The following is a 20,343-nucleotide window of genomic DNA, read 5'->3' as shown; positions in this document are numbered from 1 at the left end:
TTAATTTCATTTAAATTTCTCTCTCAATACCCCATTCCTACACTAGATTTCTACTCTGATACTTGTAGAAGTTAGCCCAAATCATTTTTTAATACTATAAACATCATCTTTGCTTAAGTATTTAAAGTTCAAAGTGTTTTTTAGTTTTATTTTAAGATGAATCAGTTTAATATGTGGAATCAACTAGATACTGTGCTATCAGCTGCAACTGCCTGTGATTTAGAACATACCTCATGGGAAGTATGCTGATATTGGGGCACCTGGGTGGCCCAGTCAGTTAAGCGTCCAATTTTGGCTCGGGTCATGATCTCACAGTTTGTGGGTTCAAGCCCTGTGTCAGGCTCTCTGCTGACAGCTCAGAGCCTGGAGCTTACTTCAAATTCTGTTTCTCTCTCTTCCCCCTTCCCCCTTCCCTGCTTGTGCTTTCTCTTAAAAATAAATAAATAAACATTAAAAAAAGAGAAAAGAATGCTGATCTTGCTGATCACAACATATTTAATTTCTTTTATAATTTTAGTTAATCCTAGTTTAGATTTTCCCTCTTTTTATTTATACTCAGCTCTTATTATATGGGAGACAGCGCGCGCGAGAGAAATGGAACTTACTTTTATTGCAGGTAAAAATGATAACAGACTCAGGATTCATTAAATTATAAAGAAAAAACTGTGTTTCATGTACTGTATATATCTGGTCAGTGCCACCATCTGTTCACACATACTCAGAGCAAATTGATAATCAATCACAAGTCCCTCTCAGTGAATCTTTAAGCATAGTCAGAATCCTACTCATTACTGCCAGTCACTACTAAATCTTTAAATTTGGAAAGCAAGATGAAACCTATTTGTCTGCTGATCTAGTCTGATTTCATCCTGCAAATGAAACTCCATCTCAACCTTTCTAGTGAATTGCACAGCCTGAACAATTACAAAGGTAGGGGTCTTATTTCTTTGTATACCCCCACTCCATTCATTCTTAACAATTATTGTCAGTAGCTTGGTTCTTGTTTATGCAAGTTTTAATTGCTGAAAAGAACAAAAAGTGCTGGATGAAATATATTTTCAAAAGATAAATTTAAAAATGTACTTATGAACTGTAAAGTTAGGAAGAATCTCGAGGGTCAAAACTAAGCCAGAGCAGAGGGCTGGAATGATAATAGAGCACTGGTTCTATCTTCTTGTTGGCATTTGCTAGATATGTGAACTTGAGCATTAATTTCCACAGTCATGGGGCACTGAAGGAAAAAGACAGAAGCCTGGGTCTGTTCAAGAGGAAGAGCCAAGTAGGAATTCCGCTACCACATTAAACTGGGATCCCAGGGGCGCCTGGGTGGCGCAGTCGGTTAAGCGTCCGACTTCAGCCAGGTCACGATCTTGCGGTCCGTGAGTTCGAGCCCCGCGTCAGGCTCTGGGCTGATGGCTCAGAGCCTGGAGCCTGTTTCCAATTCTGTGTCTCTCTCTCTCTCTGCCCCTCCCCCATTCATGCTCTGTCTCTCTCTGTCCCAAAAAATAAATAAACGTTGAAAAAAAAAAAAATTAAAAAAAAAAAAAATAAACTGGGATCCCAGACAGCCACACTCTTAGTACAAGGGTAAACTAAAAACCTCCCCACCGTATGTTTCTTCCACCTAGACTAGGAGAATCCAGGGAAAATAATCTATTTTAAAACTTTGAGCAAAGTGAAAGGTAAAAAAAAACTAGTTTTAAGAATCCATAACCACAGATAGCCCTTGCACCAACATACAATGTGAGGTGATCCAAAAACTTCAAGTAGAGAACGGAGTTTAAAGGGGTCCTTGGTTGATAGTGCCCCAGGTATCGGCAGAGACAAATGCTCTGAAGGCCCACATGTTCAACTTAGACCTCAAAGTTTTTCTCCAGATAAGAGTCCAAGAAACAAGCACACAGTAAAAATCTTTTAAAAATCACAAAGTTTGAAAACAAACAAAAAAAGCTACCATAATTGATAGCTGGTAGAAAGAACAAACAGTAGAATCAGAAGGCAAGGACTTCAGAAGTGGGAGTTTTAAGACAAACACTATGAAATAAGCATGTTTAATATGTTTAAACAAATAACAGAGGTGATTAAAAATATGAATAAGGGGAAAGAAACTATAAAGATATCAAGCACAAATTTATAAAGGACTTAACAAACTCAGCACCCCAAAAACCAAATAATTCAGTGAAGAAATGGGCAAAAGACATGAATAGACACTTTTCCAAAGAAGACATCCAGATGGCTAACAGACACATGAAAAAATGCTCAACATCAGTCATCATCAGGGAAATACAAATTAAAACCACAATGATGGGGCGCCTGGGTGGCGCAGTCGGTTAAGCGTCCGACTTCAGCCAGGTCACGATCTCGCGGTCCGGGAGTTCGAGCCCCGCGTCAGGCTCTGGGCTGATGGCTCGGAGCCTGGAGCCTGTTTCCAATTCTGTGTCTCCCTCTCTCTCTGCCCCTCCCCCGTTCATGCTCTGTCTCTCTCTGTCCCAAAAATAAATAAACGTTGAAAAAAAAAAAAAAACAAAAAAAAACCACAATGAGATACCACCTCACTCTAGTCAGAATAGCTAAAATTAACAACTCAGGCAACAACAGATGTTGGCAAGGATGTGAAGAAAGGAGGTCTCTTTTGCACTGCTGGTGGGAATGCAAACTGGTGCAGCCACTCTGGAAAACAGTATGGAGGTTCCTCAAAAAATTAAAAATAGAACTACCCTATGACCCAGCAGTTGCACGACTAGGTATTTATACAAGGGATACAGGTGTGCTCTTTTGAAGGGGCACATGCACCCCAGTGTTTATAGGAGCACTATTGACAATAGCCAAACTGTGGAAAGAGCCCAAATGTCCATCGACAGATGAGTGGATAAAGGAGATATGGTGTGTGTGTGTGTGTGTGTGTGTGTGTGTGTACACACACACAATGGAGTATTACTCAGCAATCAGAAACAGTTAAATCTTGCCATTTGCAACTACGTAGGTGGAACTAGAGTGAAATTGGAGAAAGATAAATATCATATGACTTCACTCATATGAGGACTTTAAGATACAAAAAGATGAACATAAGGGAAGGGAAGTAAAAATAATATAAAAAGAAGGAGGGGGACAAAACCTAAAAGACTCTTAAATACGGAGAACATACTGAGGATTGTTGGAGGGGTTGTGGGTGGAGGGGTGGGCTAAATGGGTAAGGGGCATTAAGGAAGACACTTGTTGGGAGGAACGTTGGGTGTTATACATAGGGGATGAATCACTGGAATCTACTGAAATCATTGTTGCACTGTATGCTAATTAACTTGGATGTAAATTAAAAAAAAATAAAAAAATAAAGAGAGCCAAAGAATGTCTAGAAATAGGAAAATATAAAAATGGAAATTTGAAAGTTTAATAAATCGGTTCAACTGCGGAATGATCATAGCAGAAAAGACATTTAATGAGCTAGAAAACAGAGTAGTATAAAGTAAATAAAAGATAAAAAGTTGAAATACATTAAAGATAAATTAAGATACATAGAAGACAGAATAAACAGGTTTGGCATCTGTCTAATCAGAGTTCTAGAGGAAAAGAGAGATGGAGTAGGGACAAAATCACTACACAAAAGCCATATTTGAAGACTGGAAAGCTGAGAATTTTCCAAAACTAATGATAGATACAAGTCCATAAATTCAGGACTCTTTGAGTACCCCAAAGAGGAAAAGAAATCTGCCCATTTACATAAAATCTCAGAGGCAAAGAAAATGTTTTAAAAAGCCGTTAGAGGGATGCCTGGGTGGCTCAGTCGGTTGAGTGTCCGACATCGGCTCAGGTCATAATCTTGCAGTTCATGAGCTTGAGCCCCACGTTGAGCTCTGTGCTGACAGCTTGGAGCCTGGAGCCTGCTTTGGATTCTGTGTCTCCTTGTTTCTCTCTCTCCCCTTCCCCACTTACATTGTCTGTCTCTCTCTCTCTCAAAATTAAATAAACATTAAAAAAATTAAAAAGCAGTTAGAACATTTGTCCAAAGTAGATATATGAATGGCTAATAAGTATATGAAAAGAATCTTAATATCATTAGTCATTAGAGAAATCAAAACCACGATGACATATTACTTCATACCCACTGGAATGGCTATAAGTAAAAAGATAGACTAACAAGTTTTGGTGAGAGTATGAAGAATTAGAACCTTCATATATTGGTAGTGGGGATGTGAAATGGTGCAGTCATTTTGGAAAACAGTTTAGAAGTTCCTCAGAATGCTAAACATACAGTTATCATATGGCCTAGAAGTTCCACACCTATATATTTGTACACAAGAGAAATAAAAACATATGTCCACACAGACTTGCATATGAATGTTCTTAGAAGCATTATCCATAGTAGCCAGAACATGGAAACAATGTGAGTGTCCCTCAACTGGTGAATGGATAGACAAAATGTGGCATATTCATTCAGTGTAGTATTACTCAACAATAAAAAAGAATGAAGTACAGGTACATACTACAATATGAATGAACCTTGAAATGTCATGCTATGTGAGAGAAGACAGTCACATAATACATATATTACAAGATTCCATTTATGTAAAATTCCCAGGATAGGCTAATTCATAGAAACAGAAAGTATATTACTAGTTGCTTAGGGCTGGGGGTAGAGAGTGGGGAATATGGAGAGTGACTTCTAATTGTTACGAGGTTTCTTTTTGGAATGAAGAAAATGCACTAAAGTTTGATTATGATGATGATTGCACAATTCTGTGAATATACTAAAAACCATCAACTCTGTGACTTAAGTGGTTGAATTGTATGGCATATAAATTATATTTCAATAAAGCTATTTTAAAAAGCAGCTAATGGAAAAAGTCCCATTACCTGTAAAGGATTGAATTTGGAGTGATAGCTTGACTTCTTTTTTTTTTTTTTTTTTTTATGAAATTTATTGACAAATTGGTTTCCATACAACACCCAGTGCTCATCCCAAAAGGTGCCCTCCTCAATACCCATCACCCACCCTCCCCTCCCTCCCACCCCCCATCAACCCTCAGTTTGTTCTCAGTTTTTAACAGTCTCTTATGCTTTGGCTCTCTCCCACTCTAACCTCTTTTTTATTTTTTTTCCTTCCCCTCCCCCATGGGTTCCTGTTAAGTTTCTCAGGATCCACATAAGAGTGAAACCATATGGTATCTGTCTTTCTCTGTATGGCTTATTTCACTTAGCATTACACTCTCCAGTTCCATCCACGTTGCTACAAAGGGCCATATTTCATTTTTTCTCATTGCCACATAGTACTCCATTGTGTATATATACCACAATTTCTTTATCCATTCATCAGTTGATGGACATTTAGGCTCTTTCCATAATTTGGCTATTGTTGAGAGTGCTGCTATGAACATTGGGGTACAAGTGCCCCTATGCATCAGTACTCCTGTATCCCTTGGATAAATTCCTAGCAGTGCTATTGCTGGGTCATAGGGTAGGTCTATTTTTAATTTTCTGAGGAACCTCCACACTGCTTTCCAGAGCGGCTGCACCAATTTGCATTCCCACCAACAGTGCAAGAGGGTTCCCGTTTCTCCACATCCTCTCCAGCATCTATAGTCTCCTGATTTGTTCATTTTGGCCACTCTGACTGGTGTGAGGTGATACCTGAGTGTGGTTTTGATTTGTATTTCCCTGATAAGGAGCGACGCTGAACATCTTTTCATGTGCCTGTTGGCCATCTGGATGTCTTCTTTAGAGAAGTGTCTATTCATGTCTTCTGCCCATTTCTTCACTGGGTTATTTGTTTTTCGGGTGTGGAGTTTGGTGAGCTCTTTATAGATTTTAGATACTAGCCCTTTGTCCGATATGTCATTTGCAAATATCTTTTCCCATTCCGTTGGTTGCCTTTTAGTTTTGTTGGTTGTTTCCTTTGCTGTGCAGAAGCTTTTTATCTTCATAAGGTCCCAGTAATTCACTTTTGCTTTTAATTCCCTTGCCTTTGGGGATGTGTCGAATAAGAGATTGCTACGGCTGAGGTCAGAGAGGTCTTTTCCTGCTTTCTCCTCTAAGGTTTTGATGGTTTCCTGTCTCACATACAGGTCCTTTATCCATTTTGAGTTTATTTTTGTAAATGGTGTGAGAAAGTGGTCTAGTTTCAACCTTCTGCATGTTGCTGTCCAGTTCTCCCAGCACCATTTGTTAAAGAGGCTGTCTTTTTTCCAATGGATGTTCTTTCCTGCTTTGTCAAAGATGAGTTGGCCATACGTTTGTGGGTCTAGTTCTGGGGTTTCTATTCTATTCCATTGGTCTGTGTGTCTGTTTTTGTGCCAATACCATGCTGTCTTGATGATGACAGCTTTGTAGTAGAGGCTAAAGTCTGGGATTGTGATGCCTCCTGCTTTGGTCTTCTTCTTCAAAATTCCTTTGGCTATTCGGGGCCTTTTGTGGTTCCATATGAATTTTAGGATTGCTTGTTCTAATTTCGAGAAGAATGCTGGTGCAATTTTGATTGGGATTGCATTGAATGTGTAGATAGCTTTGGGTAGTATTGACATTTTGACAATATTTATTTTTCCAATCCATGAGCAGGGAATGTCTTTCCATTTCTTTAAGTCTTCTTCAATTACCTTCATAAGCTTTCTATAGTTTTCAGCATACAGATCCTTTACATCTTTGGTTAGATTTATTCCTAGGTATTTTATGCTTCTTGGTGCAATTGTGAATGGGATCATTTTCTTTATTTGTCTTTCTGTTGCTTCATTGTTAGTGTATAAGAATGCAACTGATTTCTGGACATTGATTTTGTATCCTGCAACTTTGCTGAATTCCTGTATCAGTTCTAGCAGACTTTTGGTGGAGTCTATCGGATTTTCCATGTATAATATCATGTCATCTGCAAAAAGCGAAAGCTTGACTTCATCTTTGCCAATTTTGATGCCTTTGATTTCCTTTTGTTGTCTGATTGCTGATGCTAGAACTTCCAGCACTATGTTAAACAACAGCGGTGAGAGTGGGCATCCCTGTCGTGTTCCTGATCTCAGGGAAAAAGCTCTCAGTTTTTCCCCGTTGAGGATGATGTTAGCTGTGGGCTTTTCATAAATGGCTTTTATGATCTTTAAGTATGTTCCTTCTATCCCGACTTTCTCAAGGGTTTTTATTAAGAAAGGGTGCTGGATTTTGTCAAAGGCCTTTTCTGCATCGATTGACAGGATCATATGGTTCTTCTCTTTTTTTTTTGTTAATGTGATGTATCACGTTGATTGATTTGCGAACGTTGAACCAGCCCTGCATCCCAGGAATGAATCCCACTTGATCATGGTGAATAATTCTTTTTATATGCTGTTGAATTCGATTTGCTAGTATCTTATTGAGAATTTTTGCATCCATATTCATCAGGGATATTGGCCTGTAGTTCTCTTTTTTTACTGGGTCTCTGTCTGGTTTAGGAATCAAAGTAATACTGGCTTCATAGAATGAGTCTGGAAGTTTTCCTTCCCTTTCTATTTCTTGGAATAGCTTGAGAAGGATAGGTATTATCTCTGCTTTAAACGTCTGGTAGAACTCCCCTGGGAAGCCATCTGGTCCTGGACTCTTATTTGTTGGGAGATTTTTGATAACCGATTCAATTTCTTCGCTGGTTATGGGTCTGTTCAAGCTTTCTATTTCCTCCTGGTTGAGTTTTGGAAGAGTGTGGGTGTTCAGGAATGTGTCCATTTCTTCCAGGTTGTCCAATTTGTTGGCATATAATTTTTCATAGTATTCCCTGATAATTGTTTGTATCTCTGAGGGATTGGTTGTAATAATTCCATTTTCATTCATGATTTTATCTATTTGGGTCATCTCCCTTTTCTTTTTGAGAAGCCTGGCTAGAGGTTTGTCAATTTTGTTTATTTTTTCAAAAAACCAACTCTTGGTTTCGTTGATCTGCTCTACAGTTTTTTTAGATTCTATATTGTTGATTTCTGCTCTGATCTTTATTATTTCTCTTCTTCTGCTGGGTTTAGGCTGCCTTTGCTGTTCTGCTTCTATTTCCTTTAGGTGTGCTGTTAGATTTTGTATTTGGGATTTTTCTTGTTTCTTGAGATAGGCCTGGATTGCAATGTATTTTCCTCTCAGGACTGCCTTCGCTGCGTCCCAAAGCGTTTGGATTGTTGTATTTTCATTTTCGTTTGTTTCCATATATTTTTTGATTTCTTCTCTAATTGCCTGGTTGACCCACTCATTCGTTAGTAGGGTGTTCTGTAACCTCCACGCTTTTGGAGGTTTTCCAGACTTTTTCCTGTGGTTGATTTCAAGCTTCATAGCATTGTGGTCTGAAAGTATGCATGGTATAATTTCAATTCTTGTAAACTTATGAAGGGCTGTTTTGTGACCCAGTATATGATCTATCTTGGAGAATGTTCCATGTGCACTCGAGAAGAAAGTATATTCTGTTGCTTTGGGATGCAGAGTTCTAAATATATCTGTCAAGTCCATCTGATCCAATGTCTCATTCAGGGCCCTTGTTTCTTTATTGACTGTGTGTCTAGATGATCTATCCATTTCTGTAAGTGGGGTGTTAAAGTCCCCTGCAATTACCACATTCTTATCAATAAGGTTGCTTCTGTTTATGAGTAATTGTTTTATATACTTGGGGGCTCCGGTATTCGGCGCATAGACATTTATAATTGTTAGCTCTTCCTGATGGATAGACCCTGTAACTATTATATAATGTCCTTCTTCATCTCTTGTTACAGCCTTTAATTTAAAGTCTAGTTTGTCTGATATAAGTATGGCTACTCCAGCTTTCTTTTGGCTTCCAGTAGCATGATAAATAGTTCTCCATCCCCTCACTCTGAATCTAAAGGTGTCCTCAGGTCTAAAATGAGTCTCTTGTAGACAGCAAATAGATGGGTCTTGTTTTTTTATCCATTCTGATACCCTATGTCTTTTGGTTGGCACATTTAATCCGTTTACATTCAGTGTTATTATAGAAAGATACGGGTTTAGAGTCATTGTGATGTCTGTATGTTTTATGCTTGTAGTGATGTCTCTGGTACTTTGTCTCACAGGGTCCCCCTTAGGATCTCTTGTAGGGCTGGTTTAGTGGTGACAAATTCCTTCAGTTTTTGTTTGTTTGGGAAGACCTTTATCTCTCCTTCTATTCTAAATGACAGACTTGCTGGATAAAGGATTCTCGGCTGCATATTTTTGCTGTCTAGCACCCTGAAAATCTCGTGCCAATTCTTTCTGGCCTGCCAAGTTTCAAAAGAGAGATCAGTCACGAGTCTTATAGGTCTCCCTTTATATGTGAGGGCACGTTTACCCCTTGCTGCTTTCAGAATTTTCTCTTTATCCTTGTATTTTGCCAGTTTCACTATGATATGTCGTGCAGAAGATCGATTCAAGTTACGTCTGAAGGGAGTTCTCTGTGCCTCTTGGATTTCAATGCCTTTTTCCTTCCCCAGTTCAGGGAAGTTCTCAGCTATTATTTCTTCAAGTACCCCTTCAGCACCTTTCCCTCTCTCTTCCTCCTCTGGAATACCAATTATGCGTATATTATTTCTTTTTAGTGTATCACTTAGTTCTCTAATTTTCCCCTCATACTCCTGGATTTTTTTATCTCTCTTTTTCTCAGCTTCCTCTTTTTCCATAACTTTATCTTCTAGTTCACCTATTCTCTCCTCTGCCTCTTCCATCCGAGCTGTGGTGGTTTGCATTTTGTTTTGCATTTCCTTTAAAGCGTTTTTTCAGCTCCTCGTGACTGTTCCTTAGTCCCTTGATCTCTGTAGCAAGAGATTCTCTGCTGTCCTGTATACTGTTTTCCAGCCCAGCGATTAATTTTATGACTATTATTCTAAATTCACTTTCTGTTATATTATTTAAATCCTTTTTGATCAGCTCATTAGCTGTTGTTATTTCCTGGAGATTCTTCTGAGGGGAATTCTTCCGCTTGGTCATTTTGGATAGTCCCTGGTGCGGTGAGGACCTGCAGGGCACTTCCCCTGTGCTGTGGTGTATAACTGGAGTTGGTGGGCGGGGCCGCAGTCCGTCCTGATGTCTGCCCCCAGCCCACCGCTGGGGCCACAGTCAGACTGGTGTGTGCCTTCTCTTCCCCTCTCCTAGGGGCGGGATTCACTGTGGGGTGGCGTGGCCCGTCTGGGCTACTTGCACACTGCCAGGCTTGTGATGCTGGGGATCTGTCGTATTAGCTGGGGTGGGAAGGCAAGGTGCACGGCGGGAGGGGGGGCAGGCTTAGCTCGCTTCTCCTTAGGTGATCCACTTCAGGAGGGGCCCTGTGGCAGCCGGAGGGAGTCAGATCCGCTGCCGGAGGTTTGGCTCCGCAGAAGCACAGAGTTGGGTGTTTGCGCGGAGCGAGCAATTTCCCTGGCCGGAACCGGTTCCCTTTGGGATTTTGGCTGGGGGATGGGCGGGGGAGATGGTGCTGGCGAGCGCCTTTGTTCCCCGCCAAACTGAGCTCTGTCGTCCGGGGGCTCCGCAGCTCACCCTCCCTTTGTCCTCCAGCCTTCCCGCTTTCCGAGCAGAGCTGTTAACTTATGACCTCCCAGACGCTAAGTCGCGCTTGCTAAGTCGCGCTTGCTGTGGGAACACAGTCCGTCAGGCCCCTCCGCTTTTGCAAGCCAGACTCGGGGGCTCTGCTTGGCTGGCGAGCCGCCCCTCCGCCCCGGCTCCCTCCCGCCAGTCCGTGGAGCGCGCACCGCCTCGCCGCCCTTCCTACCCTCTTCCGTGGGCCTCTCGTCTGCACTTGGGTCCGGTGACTCCGTTCTGCTAATCCTCTGGCGGTTTTCTGGGTTATTTAGGCAGGTGTAGGTGGAATCTAAGTGATCAGCAGGACGCGCGGTGAGCCCAGCGTCCTCCTACGCCGCCATCTTCCTGCGCCTAGCTTGACTTCTTAAAAGCTTATGTTAGCCAGAAGATGCCTGAGAGAAAAAAATATCACTTAACCTAGAAAATTACTTTTAATGCTCAGCAACAATATTAAAAAAAGAATGATGTGGTATTTTTAGAGAAAAAAATTGAGTTTGCCACCAAAAAAATCCCACTAAAAGAAATTTAAATGATTCGTTTCAGGTATAAGGAGATTTCTAACAGAACATCTGATATGAAGGAATAATATTGAACAAACATAGTGACAAATGTGGTAAATCTAAATAAACATGGACTGTAAAGAAAGTAATGATGACGGGCGTCTGGGTGGCTCAGTCGGTTAAGCATCCGACTTTGGCTCAGGTCATGATCTTGTGGTTTGTGGCTCTAGCCCGTGTCAGGCTCTGTGCTGATAGCTCAGAGCCTGAAGCCTGCTTTAGATTCGGTGTCTCCCTCTCTCTCTGCCCCTCCCCTGCTTGCATGCTGCTTCTCTCTCTCAAAAATAAATAAACATAAAAAAATTTTTAAAAAAAAGTAATGATGAGTTAAAAACAAAACAGGAAAGAACTAAAATACATGACAGCAATAACGTGTATGTCAAGGGGATGGTGGCTGAACTGAAAGTGTCTCAAGATCCTTATATTTTTCTGAAAGAAAGTAAGCATAGATTGACTTTAGACTTAGGTAAGTTAAAAATGTAAGCAAGCTATAATTTCTAGGGTAATAACTTAAAGGTTAGAAATAAATGAAATAAAATAAATATAAATAAAGGTATAAGTCTTAAATGAGTAGAGGCAAAAAGAATAGGATAAAAAAATCTTTCAAAAGGCAAGAATGAAAAGAAGAGAAATAGAAATGGCAATATGTTTAGAAAGCACAAGGTAGGTGGTTGAAATAAATCACGTATGTCTGTAATGGTAATAAATGCTCCATTTAATTTTATCAGAGAGGATAAAAGAATATGGATATATGCTATTTGCAAGAGACATCTACAACATAAAGTTAATGATACATTGAAAATGAAAAAAGACACATTAGCCAAATATTAACTGTGACAAAGGTGTTACAGACTTTAAGGCAAAGAAACCATTTTTGAGCCAATGATTATAGACTTGCACTCAACAATTTTTGGATACATATTGTTTTCTAGCACACAGTGCACAAAATACATTTATGATAAATGACCGCATACTCTGTCATAAAGCAAGATACACTAATTTCAAATGATTAGTGTATTAGAGACCTTGTTCTCTATTCACAAAGCAAAGCAAGCAAGAAAAAACACAAAGATAACTAGGAAACATCCATGTATTTGTTGAGTAAGAAGCATAAGTATTTGTGAGTTGAAGAATAATATATATGGAGATCAGAAAATATTTAGGACTGAGCAACAATATCAATATTATGTATCAAACTTGGGGCGCCTGGGTGGCTCGGTCAGTTGAGCGTCCGACTTTGGCTTGGGTCATGATCTCACAGTCTGTGAGTTTGAGCCCTGCATCGGGGCTCTGTGCTGACAGCTCAGAGCCCGGGGCCTGTTTCAGATTCTGTGTCTCCCTCTCTCTCTGACCCTCCCCCATTCATGCTCTGTCTCTCTCTGTCTCAAAAATAAATAAACGTTAAAAAAAAGTTAAAAAAAATATTATGTATCAAACTAGTGGGATCAAGCTAAAATGATACTGACAGGGAAATTTACAGTCTTAAGATGTATTTGGAAAGAAAAAAAGGTGAAAGTTAGATAAGTATCTAACTTAGAAAATTATGAAAAGAAAACAGAATAAATCCAAAAAAGTAGTAGGAAAGAAATAATTAAAAAATAAAAGAAGAAATTAATGAAATAGAAAATAAGAATGTTAGGGGCGCCTGGGTGGCTCAGTCGGTTAAGCGTCCGACTTCGGCTCAGGTCATGATCTCGCAGTCCGTGAGTTCGAGCCCCGCATCGGACTCTGTGCTGACAGCTCAGAGCCTGGAGCTTGTTTCAGATTCTGTGTCTCCCTCTCTCTCTCACCCTCCCCTGTTCATGCTCTGTCTCTCTCTGTCTCAAAAATAAAATAAAATGTTAAAAAAATTAAAAAAAAAAGAAAATAAGAATGTTAGACGACCAACACAGCCAAAATTGACTCTTTGAAGAGATTATTTAACATGACATGCCTCTGCTGAGACTCATCAAGAAAAAGAGAGTAAAACTAAAGAGTATTAGGATGAAGAAGACAGTCATAGATGCCATAGATATCAAAAGATAAGTGGTTTTATGAAAATTTCCTGGTAGGTAAAGGTGAGTATTTAGATAAAATGAAAAATTCTTAGGAGAAAAAAGTTATCAGAATTGATTCAAATAATTAGAAACATGAATATTCCTTTAACCGCTAATGATGGATGAAGTAAGTAATGGTCTTTGGAGAAAGAAAATGCCAGCTTTAGCTGATTTTACTGTTGATTTCTAATAACACTAATGGGAAGATTTTAATTTTACACAAAACATTTCAGAACACATTAAAAAAAAGGAGCACTCTAAATTGGTACTAAAACCTGACAAGGACAGCACAAAATGGGAAAATTACAAACCAGTCTTATCCATAAACATAGATGAAAGATCCTGACAAAATAGCAAGCTGAATCCAGTAACATATAAAAAATACAGTACATTATGACTAAGTGGAGTTATTCATAGTTGTGCAAAGAGAGCTGAGTATTTTAAAAATCCATTAGTGTAATTCATTACAATAACATATTAAAGGTGAAAAGTGTGATAAATCATGAGATGCAGAATAAAATGTTTATTAATATTAAACATTCCTTAATGATTAAAAAAAAACAACTCTTGGCAAAGTTGTAATAAAAGGGAACTTTCTGAAACTTAAGAGCGCCTATAAAAAGCTAAAGCAAACATCAAACTTAATGATGAAACATTGAAATTCTTCCCTTTAAGACCAAGAACAAGATGAAGGAGCCACAATTTCTACCAGGCCTCTCTGTCTTTCTGCCTGGCCAGTCCATGTGTCTGGTATGGGCTTCTTCACAGCTTGGTGGTCAGGGGGGCAGTTAGACTTCTAACATGGTGGCCAGCTTCCAGCTGCCTGTCCTCCTATAGACAAGGTCCAGAACAGGCATGCTGACACTTTGGCTGCATCTAGCTGTTGAAGTAAGCCACAGTTTAGCCCAGGTTCAAGAGTAGGGTAAACAGACTCTACCTCTAGTTGTGAGGAGCAGCGTGTGTGGACAAGTGACAGTCATCTTTGGAGATCATTTACCACAACTCTGTCAGGCTGGCACAAATGTAAATGTCTGGTGACATAAGACATCGGTGAAGATGTGGCATGACTGGCACACTTACACACTGCTTGGGACCCTGAAAGTGAATATAACAGCTTTGGTAAACATTTTGGTGTTCCCCAGTGAAGTTAAGGATGTGCATACTATGTAGTCCAGCAATTTAACTCCTAGATTATTTTTGCTACATATACCAGGTAATATATATAAGAATGTTCAGAATAGCACTTTTTGTTTTAAAAAAAACCTGGAAACAAACCAAAATGTCTATTAATAGCAGAATGGGCAAATGAATTGTGAAGTCTTACAGTGGAATTCAGTGAAAATGAACAAATTTCATGTACAATAACATGATTTAATCTTCAGGATGTAAGATTGAGTAGAAAAAAGCAAAGTACTAAAAAGAAATACACAGAACAAATAAAGTTGAAATGCAAAAAAATATATGGTAAAAAGATAAGCAAGAAAATGACAAACACAAAATTGAGGGTGATAATTATTTCTGAAGGAGATAGAAATGGGTTGGGACACAGGTAATTCTAATGATCTTTTTGCTGAATTGAATGATGGATGTTTCTTGTATTATTTTTCCTTATACTTTACATCATTTTATGTTATTTTGTATCTTGTCAGTATTTAATATAAACAAAAAATCTTTAATGCTTACTTTTTTGGAGGGGGGTAAGAATTCTTTTTTGTCAAACGATGCCCTTGAATGATCATTTCCACTTTGGAATGGCAGAGAAGGACCAGGGTATGTCTTGGGTTAATTACCTTCATTAGCAATCTGTTGACCCTTCTGAGGATAATGGTGAATAGTATATGTGATTTCATAGGTAAGTCTGTTCAGGAAGCCGCCATTCCACTGTGAAGCTTTGTTCTGAGTGGGGTTGATGGTAGAAGACAGTCTGCTGACCTTACCTTTCTATTTTCTGTACTCTCTGCCATCTTTACAGAGCCTCTCCAGACCTGTAAGAACTTCCAAAGCCATCTTTTTGTTTTTTTTTTTTTTTTATGTTTATTTATTTTTGAGAAAGCTCATGCCGGGGGTGGGGGGGTGCAGACAGAAGGGGACAGAGGATCCCAAGTGGGCTCCGCTCTGACAGCAGTGAGCCTGATGTGGGGCTCAAACTCATGAACCGTGAGATCATGACCTGAGCTAAAGGTGGACGCTAAACCGACTGAACCACCAAGGTGCCCCCCCACCCAAGGCCATTTTTAAGCAAACTCATGGCTTGCCTTGTTGGAGTAATGATCGCTGACTATTGAAAATTAAGAGACATCGGTAGTTCTCAAATGTAAAGAATAGGAACTGTGGCTTCTAATTTCTTGCAATTTTGTTGCTGTTTCACAGATTGATCAGCTGAAGCAGGAGCTTTCAAAGAAGGAGTCAGAACTTCTTGCCTTACAAACAAAGCTTGAAACTCTTAGCAATCAAAATTCAGATTGCAAGCAACACATTGAAGTGCTTAAAGAGTCGCTTACTGCCAAAGAACAGAGGGCTGCCATCCTTCAGACTGAGGTAAGGCACTGTTTCATGATGCCAGGCACCAGACGTTGAGTTGATAGAAAACGTCCTACCTGGACAGCTTTCTTTAGAAGATCCAAACCTTTGAGGCCAGATTTGTTTTGGATGTCAGATATTCCGGGGATTTTAGAAAGGTAAGACCCATTGCATGTATCCTAGATTGCATAAAACCCCCAGCGGGGATATAGTAACACCTTGTAAACAAACACATGACTATATCTGCAGAGAAAAAATTCCGCATACTAAAGTAAGATAAATTAAGACTGTGTAAGTAGCATACTATCAGTTCATGTCTGATTGTGCCACCAAAAGAGTTTGCTTCACTCTGGAATTTTTTTTTTTCATTTTTTTCAGAGTTTTTTGGATTTGGGAACCACAAATAAATCATTGGATCTAGAATGGTTTTATCAAAAATCATAAAAAAGTCAGAATGTCATCTGCCTTACTTACTGTGTGTCTGTATAGGTTCCCCGTCCTGGCACCCATGATTCCAGGGGTTTCTTACTTCCTAAAGGGTATCTTTACTTTTCAAGATTCTTTTACTCATTGAAGAAAGTCGATTTTTGTATGAGTTTCTTGAAAGCAGTGTTGGTTTAAGTTTTGTGCAGTGGCAGTATCTAAGCCAATGAGGTTTTTCCGAGGTGCACTTATTGCTAATTGGAAAGAAGTGCTGGTTTGTTATTTCTTATTCAAACTTAGAAGAAAGCCTAATATAAGTTACTGTCCTATTTCCTTGCTTCTCCTCATTGGATTATATCTTTGGGCCTGCTAAGATAGGCAAAACACAAGCTAGTTACTATGTAAATAAAACAGTTGCCAGAAAATAAATTATTGCATGTGGGCAATAGCAAAGAATGCGATGAATCTCCCTGATGTTTTCTGTTGAGGCAGTATGTTAAGTGGATTACTGTAGGAGAAGGCAATCTAATTGAGTTACATGTTCTCTCTTGAACTCTTTAAGCTGTGTTTTTGTATGTATATGCTTTTGGGTCTGTGGGGAGGTTTAGATTTTCCTTAGAAATAATATGGCCATGGAGTAGGCCTGTGCCCTCAGTCAGGGTGCAGCAGAGTGTCCAGAGTGAAAGGAAACAACTTCCAGATTGGATAGGCCTTGGCATGGACCTGACTCAGCCCCTATGCACTTGACATTGGCTAATAGGCAGTTATTTGATTGCTGCAAACCAAAATGATCATTTTGGCCTCAGTGATGTAGATATCTCACATTTAAGAAAATCATTTTCAGTTTTATATAGTTTTATTGTGAATTTGAAAGCACGGATACTTCATTTTGCAAGGCAAATATTTGAACTATGCCATAAATTGGAAGACAGCTTGTATCTTGTTTGAGGAGGCTGCAGTGAATAGTATCTAGAACTGTGCTAATACTGTAGCCACTAGTCACATGTGGCCATTCAAATTTAATTGAGATTCAGTAAGATTTAAAATGTAGTTTCTTAGCACATTAGCTAGCCATAGCACACTAGCCATACTTCAAGTATTTAATAGTCACATGTGACTACTGACTAGTGAATGAGAAAGCACAGCTATAGAACATTTCTGCTATCTAGCACTTGTCTAAATAGGGGTTAAAAACTATGGCTTGTGGGACAAATCTTGCCTTATACCTGTCTTTGTAAATAAAGTTTTATTAGAACATAGCTGCACCCTGTCATCTACGTGTTGTCTTTAGCTGCTTTTGTGCACTAACAGAACGATTTAATAGTGACAGAGACCATCTGGCCCTTAAAACTGAAAATATTTACTCTCTGGCCCTGTACAGGAAAAGTTTCCCAAGCCCTGGCATTGTGATTTTGTAGGAAGAGGGTTGAGTGGGAGTTGGAATGCCTGGCTGGTCCTCTCTCTAGCAGTTGTACTCTGAACAGGGCCAGATTGTTTGCTGACCCCTGTTGTAGAACGGGGGTCCAGTTTTGTTTTCACAGTGGTTATTCACAACACACAGTTGTGTTGGGTTGGGGAAATACCAGCATTACTAATAAAGTTAGTGTAATTCTGTTGCTGTGTGTTAGGTAGAAGGAAATTTGAGAAGCAAGGCAGTCTGCTGTGGTATTACTCAAACAGGGAGTCAGGCTTCTTGATGGTTCCTTTTCAGCAGGAAAGAAAGAAAAGTCAGCTCAGAAAGGCTCACTACCTCCCTCTCACTACCTTGCACAGATGAGTGCCATATCCTCTGGCCTCTTTCCCTTTTCTTATACTCTCCTCAGTATTTTACTCCTCTCAAATTAATGTAGTCCAAATTAGACCTATACATTTTTCATGAAAAAGACAGTGGTGACATTAGGATAGCTTCTGTCCCATGCTCAATAATTAAAATGACCCAATAAAGAGATGGTGCTTTGAAGTAGAAAAAATTATTCTCAATGTGCAGAGAAAGAAGATTTTCTGGTTTCCTGCTTTGAAGTTGGGTGTGTGAGATTAATGATTTTATCAGCTGAAACATCCAAGGAAATTTCTTTTGCCTTTTTTCTTCCTTTAAAATCTTTGTAAATGGAAATGGAGAAAGTTATCTAATGATGTCCATCTCTAAGGGGAAGCAATTTAGGTTGAAATTAGCTCTAATTGTTGGATCATAAGCAAAGGATTTTTGCCAACAGGGTAAAGTACATTAAAGTGATTTTCCTGCTTCTTGGAGAAACAGACAGAAATAAGTCTCCCTACCTAACTGGTGGTGAGTTAGTGGGCAAGTACTCAGTGAATGAGATATATTCTGTTTCATTACACCCTACAATGAAAGACCTGAGTTTACACTCATATGAGAGATATGGTGCTTATTCTTGGAGGAGGTTATATGTGATTGTTCCTTCCAGTTAGATTCCTGGGTCATTCCTAAAAGCTCTTGCCAAAACAGAAGAGGGCTGTCTCTAGAATGGGAAGAGCCTTGCTGGTTTATCTGGAAAATCTGTGCCATCAACTAGCCAGTTGGCTACTCTTAGAATATGATATAAAGGACAGATGCCACTGGCTTAAAGGTTCATCTCTGCAAGGAGGGCTTTTGCTACCAGGGGATTTGCGTTTAGGAGGTAGTAGAATGAAGGGTGGGAGGCAAGTTGTCTGGGTTTGCGGCTATGTGGCTTGGCTCCTGGGTTGGTTTGTTTTAACTTGTATAAATGCCCAGACGCTCTTTGACATGTGTGCAATAAATCAATGGAATAATAATTACACGCACACAGATATATACCACATAGCTTGTAATATAACATTTTACCTTTTTAAACCGGCTTCAAAGGACCCCAAAGCCAAATTTCTTGTTTTGCTACTTCCCTTGATGTTTTCTATGTACCAACTTACCTCCATCTGCCAACATATTAATTCCATGGCAGTAGAGATAATAGTGAATGGGCTTTTTTAGCACCTTATTTTTCTGTGTTTCAGTGATACTTACCAACATATTCATAAGTTAAGGAGAAGAAAGGCCTAGCTATTATTCTATGATCTGAAGTAAAGTGTGTGAAGAACAGAGCATTTAGAAGCAGGAGATGTGTAGACATGCCTTCGCACCCCCCCCCCCCCATTTAATAACTTGTCTGAGCCTCTATGCCTTGATTTATGAAATGGCAGTCACTGTGCCAGCATGATGCATCTATGTGAAAAGTGCTTTGACTCTAGTAAAGGGTTCTAGCTATAAATTGTGTTGATTACCATCATTACTGTTATTATTATTACTATTGTAAGTCAGGGATGTTTGGGGAATACCCTACCTCACTTTTTTTTTTTAATGTTTATTTATTTTTGAGAGAAGGACAGAGACAGAGTATGAGTGGGGAAGGGGCCTAGAGAGAAGGGGACACAGAATCCGAAGCAGGCTCTAGGCTCTGAGCCATCAGCACAGAGCCCAACGCGGGGCTCGAACCCATGAACCAGGAGATCATGACCTGAACTGAAGTCGGACGCTTAACCAACTGAGCCACCCAGGTGCCTCCCATCTCACTTCGTTAATCATGGGTTCTCTGTGTTCTGCCTCAGTGGGTCTCTTTTGAATTTGTGGTTGCATTTACCAAGCCACAACTTTTATATTTTAATTGGGTCACTTTTTTATGTCTTAGAGTGATACAGAGAAATGAAGGTACTATGAAAGTGCCATCTATTTTGTTCTATCCCCAAATTAAGAGACTTCCTTCTGTTTTCCGGCAGGTAACACTTTTCCCCAGCCCGGCATGATTTCCAAACTGCCAGGCCTGGCAACTCTTTTGCATGTTTTCTGGAAGATGTGTTATATGACAGTGGCATATTATGCTTGCTTTTGTACTCATTTCTGTTCCAAATAGGTCAGGGAAGAGTTCTACTTGTTTAAAAGTAGACGCTTCAGAACCTATTAACAGGTATGTAGGGATTTTGCGTTCACAAAGGCAAGGGAAGGGGCAATATATCCAGATTAGGTTAGTGGCAGCTCCATAGAAGAGTCCATAACATTTTTGTGTTTGTTTTTTTAAATGTAATCAGTATAGAAGAGAACTTCATGCAATCTATAGGCTCTCTCATCAGAAAAATTTACCTTGGCACATATACGTTTATATTCACATGCAATCATGTATATAATTTTAGGCAGTTTACAGATGCCCTGAAGCATTTCCAAGAATTTCACATTAAAGATCTCTCCCTGTCCTATAGATTCTGTGCATTTTTTCATTCAACACATAAGTTTTGAATGACTGGATATGGTTCTTGCTTTTATCCAGCCAACACTTTGTTTGGTATATGGA

General features: G+C 39.4%; 1 protein-coding gene across 1 annotated transcript in view; it reads left to right on the top strand.

The window, feature by feature from the left end:
* ERC2 (ELKS/RAB6-interacting/CAST family member 2) overlaps positions 1-20,343 on the top strand; it is a 937,319-nt gene that overhangs the window by 321,580 nt on the left and 595,396 nt on the right. Inside the window, exon 6 of the mRNA XM_032592316.1 lies at positions 15,452-15,619. Within this exon, the coding sequence (XP_032448207.1) occupies positions 15,452-15,619 (168 nt within the window). The remainder of the gene's footprint in view (positions 1-15,451; positions 15,620-20,343) is intronic.

The sequence above is a fragment of the Lynx canadensis genome, chromosome A2, assembly GCF_007474595.2.
Source record: "Lynx canadensis isolate LIC74 chromosome A2, mLynCan4.pri.v2, whole genome shotgun sequence".
Lineage (NCBI taxonomy): Eukaryota > Metazoa > Chordata > Mammalia > Carnivora > Felidae > Lynx > Lynx canadensis.
This window is presented reverse-complemented; position numbering and strand designations above follow the sequence as displayed.